The sequence below is a fragment of the Setaria viridis genome, chromosome 9, assembly GCF_005286985.2.
Source record: "Setaria viridis chromosome 9, Setaria_viridis_v4.0, whole genome shotgun sequence".
Taxonomy (NCBI): Eukaryota; Viridiplantae; Streptophyta; class Magnoliopsida; order Poales; family Poaceae; genus Setaria; species Setaria viridis.
The window spans coordinates 42,112,351-42,123,686 of record NC_048271.2 but is presented as its reverse complement, the minus strand read 5'-3'; the positions used below and the strand labels follow the sequence as shown (position 1 = coordinate 42,123,686).

Sequence of the window (11,336 nt, the reverse complement as noted above, 5' to 3'; positions counted from 1 at the left end):
CCCATCTAACCAAATATATATGCTGATTGCAAAGATACTTAGATTTAATTTCTATGAAATGTATATTACAGATAGTTAAGGTGGTCAGTGAAACCCCATATATAAGCAAATTGTTCAGAAATTACAGATTCCCATAATTGTATGCAGATTAATCTGATGCAACAGATTTTTTTTCTATGGATTGAAGATTACCAGATTAATTTGGGTGGTCAATGAAAACCCCAAATACAAGCAGATTGCCAAATTAGAAATTTCAAATTCCCACAACTATATTCAAATTAATCAGATAGAACATATTCTTATGGAATGCAGATTACCAGATTAATTTGGGTGGTCAATGAAACCTCCAAATACAAGCAAACTGCTTACTAACTAACCAACATGAGAACTTGCTACTGCATTACTAAAACCACTGGCTAAACATGCACGAGATAGCACCTAGAAGGATTAATCTAAATATGCATGCATATAAGTAATGGTTATTTCACTATAGCCAGAGATTAAATCGAAAGAACTCACACTATCAGGAGTAGATCAATACAATAAGAGATCCTAGCATGTGTAACGGCCAAGCTACTCTATCAGATTAATATATCAAGGCAAAGAGAGAGATTCAGGCTTGAAAAGATTAAACAAAGATAACTGCACTATAGCATGAAAGAGACATTTCAAGACATATGAGCTAGAGGAGAAATAAGATCAAAAGCCTGGCTGGCAAGCAAGTATTAGCACCCTGGAATTTTGGAGTAAACAAGAAACTGAACTACTTGCAAATCTAATGATGGAAACTTGCTGTTCCCTAGCTGCTTACCTGCACAAGCTGGTGAAGCATACCTGGCAGCTGACCAATGAAGAAATATCGACGCTGCTTGAAAAATAGAGAAGCAAGCAACTAAACAGGCTAGTGTTGTTGCAGAGCCGAACAAGAGCAAAAAAACAAACTGTAAGCAAAAAACAAATTGTGCAATCACTGCACAGAACAATAACCAAAAGCTGTTGCTGCTGTAGCTATTGGCTGGACAAATCACTGCAACGCTAGAGAGTACCTCCGCAAGTGAGATCATTTTTGCAGACTGAATAGAGAACAAAACAACAGGCTGATTTTTGCAAGGAAATTAGCCAAAACACATCGAGACAAATCTGATCGATCTGAAAATAGAGCCACAAGCTCATATCCTCAAGGATAAACAGATCCGAGAAGAAGAATCCCAAAAGATTGGAATCCAACATCAATTTTGAGAATTTTGGTAAACCCTAGGTGAGACACAAATTTGGGAAAAACATCAAAATCATGAGTTTTACAAGAGGATTTGCTAGTGAATCACTTAGGCGTGCTCATGGTTATCCTGGCACTGATTCACACAAAAAAAATTGCCACAAAAAGCTCTCCAATGTAAGCACAAGTGATGGTTCGAATCGATTAAACATGCAGCTAGCATATGAGATTAATCTACTAGGTAGAATTGCAAAAACAACGGGTGAATCATCGAGCATACAAATCATAAGCTAGACAATGAAGTGAACAGTAAGAACATGAAGGTAAATCCTCGCTGGGGTTCTAATCGTGTGCAAAATGATGATTCAAATCAACTAGCAAAACAAGCAGCATAAGGGGATCATCTACTAAGCGCGGAATCATAAAAATAACTTGTCAATCGAGCCTAATGAATCGGAAGCTAGAAGATGAACTGAACAGTTAGAATATGGGTAAAATCTCATTGTTGGGGATCTAATCGTGCATGAAAAACTGATTCAAATCAACTAGGCAACAAGCATCATACAGGGGATCATCTATTGGAGTCAAATCGCAAAAACAACGGATGAATCGAAGGGGATTGCCAAACCCTAGAGTTATTGCCTACCTGGGAGAAGCTGAAGAGGAAGCGCACGAATAGAAATGAATGAGCAGACACCAGACAGTGTAAGCGGTAGCCTCCCTACTAAAAAATAGGCACGGTTCCCAAAAATCCAAAATAATCTCTATGACAAATCGGGCCCATATGTCAGCGAGCAAACAAAACAAACAAACCAAGACCGACAATGGCAGATCGGACGGCAAAAGCAAATCGAGCACTGTGAGACCAGAAAACGCTCGAGCACTGTAGAGATTGTTCGTTGTTCTAAACTTCTAAATGCCTAGGAGTACAATTCCCACGGGAACTGAAGTTATGCTGCGAAGCCTCCATTTGACATCCTCGCAAAAGGATATCTTCGTGAGATACCATCGAAAGTTCACCGTTCCGTACCATTGAAAGAACAGATTGTCAAGTGAGAATAGCATTCCGTCATATTTAGAGTAAATGATGTCAATGCCGTGTACCTCGTCCCCTTCTCCTTCCCAAATTCAGTCCCATGCCGCATGTTCAGGCCACCGTTCGCGACTGCTTCAAGCTGCCGCTGCCCCTTCCACAGTTCTACCCCAGGTCAGCGCTCGTCCTGCGGCCCAAGCAGGCGCCCCTCACCGTACAGCCGTACCCATCCAGGTAGGTGCTAGGCGCTGCCCCTAAGTCCTCGCTCGGCCATCGCGACAGGCCGAGCAGCGGCACACCCAATGTCCAGACCAACAAGCACCATGACGGCCCACGAGCATGCCTTGCAGTCCTAGCCTCCAGTGCCCATCGATTTTGTGGTGTTAAAGGTTTTTGTGGTGGATTTAGTACTTGCCCACGTGAAAAATTGAAGCAGCCAGGTGCTTCTGATGCTATAGAGAAGAGGGGAGAAATTGAGTTTAGAGAAAAGGGAGGCATGCTGCTTGCTTCCTCTGTTCGGAGATGCAGGTGCGGCTTGATGGTTTGTGCCGATTTGAGAAGAGGTAAGGGGAGCAGCAGAGAGGGATCAAATAAGACAGATTGCAATTGGTGCTTGTTTTGGTGGCGGGAGAGAGAACCGAGGAGAGATGGCGTTGGGACTTGGGAGCAGGAGTAGGACGCCCTCGCTTGACCTCGACGTCCTTAGCCCGGAGCTTGGACTCCAGCAAGGATGAGGCAGTTGTATGTGCGTGACGGTGGTGGACTGGTGGCACACCGCCGAGCAAAGGAATGAGAGGAGCTGCTGCACTCAGCTTGGGAAGGAGAAGGGAGGATCTGGTGGGGTTGACGGTGTTTTGTTAAAATGTGACAGAATACTATTTCCAGTTCCGTTTAATTTTTGGATGCTATTTTACGGAGCGATGAACTTTTGATGGTATTTTATGGATGTGACGATCTTTCGATACTATGAAACCACCAATTCAACAACATTTTGATTACTGTCATCAACCTATGCTTCCACACAAGCTAATTATTTTAAGGGTCATTGTATTAAAATGTTATCTAAAAGTCAGACCCCCTAACTAATAATTAAAATTATTTATCTACAATTCTCTCATTTATTTAACATTCGAACACAATACTCATATAGATGTGTACTTATCTTAATCTAGTTGTGACTGACTTTTAATTATTAATTATTCTATACACTTTTTCATCCACATTCACACATGCATACATTGTCTTTAACATCAAAATAACTATTTTTATCTCTTCCTCCCATACATAGTAAATGGTCTACTTGGTGATACCCATCATGCATAATATATATTGACCTAGTATTTCTAAACAAACAATGATAGAAAAATAGGTAATTTTGAATTATATATTGGTTTACTTTTGGATATTCCTATATAATAAGCATGCAGATGAGTAGATTAAGATTTAGGTGTTTACTTTATCTTATTATTAATAATGACATACGTAATTTAGATACCAAATTAAGAAGGTATTTTAATTTTTATTATAAAGACATGCATGGGTAATTTAGATGAAGATTATCGAGTTACTTTATAGATTATTTTTTATAATGACAGATCTGGGTAATTTAGATATAGGTTCAGGGTTTACTTTAAAATATTTTCATGATGATAGTGGTGGGTATTTTTTAAAAATATAATAAGCCATTGGCTATGATTATTATTAGAGTCTACATAATTAATGTCTAGATGTTTTTGATTTTTATCTCTAGTATTTATTTTTTTTTCCTATTGCGGAACCTCCAATTGAAAAAAAAATAAGGGTACATAGTAACAATTAAACCATCACCTTGAACTCTCTCATTTGTTAAATATTCTAACACAATACTTATATACTTAATATTTGCATTCGATTGTGATGGACTTTAGTAGTAATAAGTCTAAATATTTCCATCCATATTTATAATCTTTCTTTGTTCACTTTTGCATAGCAGTGTGCATTTGAATTTATTTAATGGATCCTATATTTGAGCTATATTTTTAACGTAAAAATTTATAATCTCATCACTTCCTTTATATATTTATAAATGGTGACACATATCATGCGCATGTGTGTTAATTATTACTTTCTACACCAACAGTATAAGACAATTTAGAATTATATATTGATGTACCTCGGGGTATATTTTTAATGAAGGAATTTGCATTGAAATTTAGGGTAACCCCATGTTATTTGTAATAATGGTATATGTGGGAAATTTAGATGTAAATTTATGAGGTTATTTTAAGTTATTTTTTATAATTTTTGTGGATGGGTAAATATAGTTGCAAATTTAGGGTCATTTTAAATTATTTTTTTTTAATAGTATAAGTGGGTAATTGAGATGGATTTTAGGTGTTATTTTATGCTATTTTAATAATGGCAGAGATGGGTAGTTTTTTAAAAAATATAATGGATCCAATAATTAGGATGAATTGAGTCTACCGATAGCTTGATGATTTTTTTGATAGAATTTCTAGAATTTGTCTATTTTTCTAGAGTGTTCACCTAGGATCTTACTTGTCTTCATAAGCAGCTCACGGAAAGGAGTCCCCAATTAGTAATAGTAAGATAAGATAAGATGTATATTGATCGAAATTACTTATCATGATATTTTTATTTTAATTTAAAAATACACAAAATTAAAAGATATAGATTTTCAATTGCTTGACCCTTAAGTAGATGTAACCCAAAATTCTTTTTTCAGAAAATAGAATTATCTCCGATTTCTGCGACCGCACACAGCTAAATTCTTACAGCAACTTCAGCTTTAAAGCTGATAACCAAAATAGAAATAAAAGTTTACCAATTTTAAATGAAAATCATAAACAAAGTCTATTGTTGCTTCTCCACCTGTTCTTAGCACTTTGCTTGCTGCGCAGATTGATTCCCTAGTATTTCTTAAAATTCTTTTCTAGTAGAAGTGTGGTATAGGGCGTGGATTCACCGTAACAAGAGATGGAAAGGTCGGGTGTGCATGTGTGTGGTCGTGCGCACGCATTTGTGCTCCCGTCCTAATCCAAATGAATGGAACAATGGAGATGGTCGTGAAATCGTGAACTGTTGATGTTTACAGTCAAAACAAATCGGCGAAAAGCTGATATAAGACCAACGATGCGATCCATAATGCGGATCACAAAGAAGACGGGGATTACAACACAGTGGCACGGCAGCATTGTTCCTTTCGCCGGCCATTTTCTGTGTGCCCCCCCCCCCCCCCCCCCCCCCCCCCCCCCCCCCGGGGGGGTTAGCTTATGCGTGATGGATGTGACCTCATCCTCATCTTATAGTACTGTATCAAGGAGATGTATGTCACGCACTGCAAACCTTAACAGAGCAAGCCCATGGCCTGCATCAATTTTTTCTTGTGGCCGAGCCCAGATATATGACATCCCCCACCCACAAGGTTACCTTGCGCTTGATAGATAGAACTGGCCTTTGCATACTCCAACTTTCTCCTCTTGCACTTGAAATCGGTTAGCTGTTCTTGTTCTTCCAAGCTTCCTTTTCTATTGAGCCATTTTTTATACTACCTCTTGTTTTGGCACTTCTAGAGGAGGAAGAACATACCAACACATGCCTGATTTAGCAATTCATAATTTTCATAATTTTTTTAAGAGACCAAATTAAGATATTGATCTAACCTAGTATTGGTCTAACCTTTTAGATGATGAGTGATTGATATGATATGAAAATCTTTGAGCTTGTTCATGATTTTGTTGCTCAAAAACTGACCAAGTTTGACTTTCCCTTGCCAAAATAAGGATGGAGCAACACCTTCGCACCAGTCTGCCTGTCTGTGCTTTGGCACAAAACGTGTTCTCGGTTTCTTTTCCTTTTGTTCCGAATAACGTGTCAGTTGCATGCGACTGTACGCACTCGCCGCTGTCTGTCACTCCAAATATAGAAAAGAACCCGACACCTATAAACCATCGTTGCCCTCCCCACCGATCGCACTAGCAGTCGACTGAAACCGCGCCGAAAGCACTGCTCGATCTTCTTGGATCTTGACCACTTCAGTTCCTGGCCTCCAAAACTAGCTGATCGATCGATCGATCGAGTGAGCGGGTGGAACGCAATGGCGAGCTACTCGTCCCGGCGGCCCTGCAACGCATGCAGAACGAAGGCGATGGCCGGGAGCGTGGTCGGCGAGCCGGTGGTGCCGGGGCAGAGGGTGACGGTGCTGACCATCGACGGTGGCGGCATCCGGGGGCTCATCCCCGGCACCATCCTGGCGTTCCTGGAGGCCAGGCTGCAGGAGCTGGACGGGCCGGAGGCGAGGCTGGCGGACTACTTCGACTGCATCGCCGGCACGAGCACCGGCGGGCTCATCACCGCCATGATCACCACGCCCGGCGAGGACAAGCGCCCGCTCTTCGCCGCCAGGGACATCAACCGCTTCTACTTCGACAACTGCCCGCGCATCTTCCCTCAAAGGTGAGCCAGCCATTAATCTTGATCGATCGTCCTCTGCACAGGTCATGGCGTCATGCCGTCGAGTGAATTAGAAACATGCATGTGATCGGCGAGCGGTGTGAATGCGTTGTGGCAGTAGGAGCAGTCTTGCGGCGGCGATGTCGGCGCTGAGGAAGCCAAGGTACAACGGCAAGTACCTGCGCAGCACGATCAGGAGCATGCTCGGCGAGACGAGGGTGAGCGACGCGCTGACCAACGTCGTCATCCCCACCTTCGACATCAAGCTGATCCAGCCCATCATCTTCTCCACCTACGACGTACACGTCCATGGCTCCATGCACGCATTCAGCTATATGTTGCACATGGCTCGTGGCTTGACGTTCGGCTCTGTGTCAACCTGCAGGTCAAGAACATGCCACTGAAGAACGCGCTGCTCTCTGACGTGTGCATCAGCACGTCCGCCGCACCGACCTACCTCCCGGCGCACTACTTCCAGATCCAAGACGCCGGCGGCAAGACTCGCGAGTACAACCTCATCGACGGCGGTGTCGCCGCCAACAACCCGGTAATTATATTAACTGCAGCTCCAAGTCTCTATAACACAAATGACACATACTAATTGCTGTTAACCTTGACTAAAATCATGCGCAGACGATGGTCGCGATGACGCAGATCACCAAGATGATGCTGGCCAAGGACAAGGAGGAGCTGTACCCGGTGAAGCCAGAGGACTGCCGCAAGTTCCTGGTCCTGTCGATCGGGACGGGGTCGACGTCCGACGAGGGCCTCTTCACGGCGCGGCAGTGCTCCCGGTGGGGCGTCGTCCGGTGGCTCCGCAACAACGGCATGGCGCCCATCATCGACATCTTCATGGCGGCCAGCTCGGACCTCGTCGACATCCACGCCGCCGTGCTGTTCCAGTCGCTCCACAGCGACGGCGACTACCTCCGCATCCAGGACAACTCGCTCCGCGGCGCCGCCGCGACCGTCGACGCCGCCACGCCGGAGAACATGCGGACGCTCGTCGGGATCGGGGAGCGGATGCTGGCGCAGCGGGTGTCGAGGGTCAACGTGGAGACAGGGAGGTACGAGCCGGTGCCCGGGGAAGGGAGCAACGCCGACGCGCTCGTCGCGCTCGCCAGGCAGCTCTCCGACGAGAGGAGGGCGCGGATCGCGCGCCGCGCAGCCGCCGCATGCGCCGGCGGCTCCAGATGCTGCTCCCCTGTCAAAACTTAGCAGTGATGTACAAACCGCAGATGTTTCGTACTAGTTTTTTTAGTATCAAATTGCTCGATTTTTGTTTTGGGGATTCTGGTCTGGAAGTTGCGGTTTTGCTCTTGTGCATTTCTTTACTCCATTCATGATCTTCCTCTGCATTCGACTTGACGACGCTTTCAATTTGAAGTGTCACAATTGGGCTCCTCCCCTTGGGCCCGGGCCTGGCCTTCTTACCTTAGGCCCTTGTGACTAATGAATGTATGTAAGAAACGTGCGTGATGTGTTGTGACATGCACCATAATTTGGGGACCGTAGCCCAAATAATAAAGAAGGCCGCCACGCCTCCTATCAGGGCCCAGATTGGAGACGACGGCGACCAAAAGCGGGAAACCGGGCGAAAACAAAGCTGTCCAAGACATACAGTTGCGGCTCGAAGCTGAAAACAAAAATAAAAAACATCGGGTCATTAATCTGATAGTCTTTAACTCATAAATCCATAACAATTTAGAAAAATACCGACATGCACCATTATGAAAATAGTCGAAAATACTCTCTCCATTCTCTTTTGATAAAATTAAGATTTTCACAAATGATAGTCCTATTTGCCAACAATGTGGGCCGCAACAATAATTAAATTGCATCAACAACGAGGAGTCATCACGGCAACCATTGGAGGACTAATAAGAAAAATCATTGGAGGACTAATGAGTACATTAGATGATAAGTAGAGTTGTTTTTCTTGATCATTATGTCAAGGTGAAATATCCCTATTAAAAGAGAATTGATGGAGTACCCTTTAAATATATATCTCAGTTACTATGAAAACAAATGTAAAATAATCCCCTATTCTTTATCTAAGCTACTTATTTGTGCCATGACAAAAAAATACTTCAAATAAACTCCTAAATTTACATCTCAATTACCTAGATCCACCGTTCTTAAAAGTAGAATCAAGTAACCCCTAAATCTGAATCTAAATTACCAAAACATGTCATTATTAAATATTATCCTACACTAATATGTGATTTTGAATTATCTATTTCTTTCATTTCTAATATTAAAAACACTAACTTAAGGTATATATATGCATAATTTGTGTCACCATATAGACCTTATATAAATGTATGGAGGTAGCGACGAGAATATCGATTTCTATATTAAAATACATGCAAACAAAGGATTCAATTAAACTTAAACACATACCAAACATATATTGATGTCCTATGCAAAATGAAAGAAAAGAACTATAAGTATAGATAAAAAAACGTGTATAGATAAAATTCTAATATATGTGTCTCAAAACTATTAGCTCATGTGGGAAGACGGGTTGATGGAATAGTATATGGCTAATATCTTGCGAAAAATATGGAAATAAACACGGTAGAAAACTATATGGTCTTTATTTCCTCAGCTCATGATAAGTATATACACCGTCTGCCATTTAGAACATTCTGGCAGGCAGCTACTACCTCGCGCTAACAGTTAGTTAACAACTAGTCCATCAATCCGTGCTCCCGCACGGGCTAATATTTTTAGAAGCTATTGTATTTGAAAATTATTTAGAAATTAAACTCCTAGCTAATAATCAAAATTATTTACCTACTACTCTCTTATTTTTCAATACTTCAACATAATACTTATATAGATATGTACCTATCTTTGTCCAGTTGTGATTGATTTTTAATTAATAATTACTCTATGCACGTTTTCATTCATATTCGTACTTTTTCCATTTTGTATCACACCTCCAATCCTCCATACATTATGTTTAGCATACAAATCAACATTTTTCATCGATTCCTCACATACATGTATAAATGGTCTAAATGGTGGCACTCATCATGTGTATATACTTTAACTTAGTATTTTTATATTAACAATGACATAAATAGGTAATTTAGAATCATATATTAGTTTACTTTTTGACATTTCTGTATGATGCACATGAAGATAATTAGATTAATATTTAGGTGTTTACTTTAGGTTATTTTTAATAACGACACACACGTGGGTAACATAGATAAACTTTTAGAATGATATTTTAAGTTATGCTTTATAATGATGTGTATTAGTAAATTGGATGAAGATTATGGGGTTACTTTAGATTATTTTTTATAATAGCTGAGCTCTGTAATTTAGATATAGATTTAGAGCTCATTTTTGAATATTTTCACAATGACGGTGGTGGGTAACTTTTTAGAAAATATAATAGATCAATGGCTATGATTATTAGAGTTTACAGGATTGGTGTTTGATGTTTTTAATTTTTATGAGAATTTATCTCTTTTTTCTAGCTTGTCTCATGGGAACTAATGCGGAGTCTCCAATGGAAAAAAAATAAGACTACATTGCTACAAAACTATAACCATAAGCTACCTCTCGTTTGTTAAATATTCGAACACAATACTTATGTAGATATATACTTAATATCTTCATCCAATTGTGATAGATTTTAGTTAGTAATTACTCTATAATATTTTCAACCACATTTATAATCTTTAACTTTTCACTTTACACCGCAAAGTATGCGCTTGAATTTGTTTAATGAATCCTAAGTTTGAGATACAATTTTAGCATAGAAATCTATATTCTCATCACTTTATATCCTTATAAATGGTGACACACATCATGCATGTAGACCTTAATTGTTATATCGTATACCAATAGTGAAAGATATAGATGATTTAGAATCATATATTGTTGTATATTTTTAATTAAGGTTATTTGATTCAAATGTAGGGTTACCTCATGTTATTTTTAATAATGGCATGTGTGGGTAATATAGATGCAAATTTAAGAGGTTACTTTAAGTTTTTTAAGTAATAGTGGTAGGCAATTCAATTGCAAATTAGGAGGTTATTTTAAATATTATTTATAATGACATAAGTGGGTAATTTGGATGAAGATTAAGGGGTTACTTTAGTTTATTTTATATAATGGTAGAAGTGGGTAATTTATATATAGATTTAGGGAATTACTTTAGGCTATTTTCATAATAGCATAGGTGGGTAAATTTTTAGAAAACATAATAGATCCAATAGTTATGATGATTTGAATCTATCGATTGATGGTCGGATGTTTTGCTTTTTTATGAGAATTTCTAGAATCTCTCTCTTTTTCTAGAGTGTCCACCTAGAAATTCTAGGTGGCTTCACCTGGAACCTTAAATAGGAACCTCCAATTAGTAATAGTAAGATCATATATGTGTTAGTTAGAAGCCAAATCGGTTGAGAACTCACACTTGCGATTGTAGTATGGCATTCTTTTGTGGAAAGGCCAGCAAGGTGTGCCATGATAAGCTCGAAAGGAGCCATGGTGTTGGACCCTGGACCACATATATACGTCTGCCGCATGATATACAGCTCGAGTCACTGACAAGTGGGTGATTCGCAAGATCTACAAGTATTGTGTCGTCATGTTGTCCTCATGGTTGGC

General features: G+C 40.3%; 1 protein-coding gene across 1 annotated transcript; it reads left to right on the top strand.

Moving 5' to 3' along the window:
- The first annotated feature begins 6,345 nt into the window (after window positions 1-6,345).
- LOC117835686 (patatin-like protein 1) lies at window positions 6,346-7,919 on the top strand. The gene is made up of 4 exons (XM_072290527.1): window positions 6,346-6,704; window positions 6,820-7,000; window positions 7,087-7,248; window positions 7,335-7,919. The coding sequence occupies exons 1-4, from the start codon at window positions 6,346-6,348 to the stop codon at window positions 7,917-7,919; spliced, it is 1,287 nt and encodes a 428-aa protein (XP_072146628.1).
- Window positions 7,920-11,336: the final 3,417 nt, after the last annotated feature.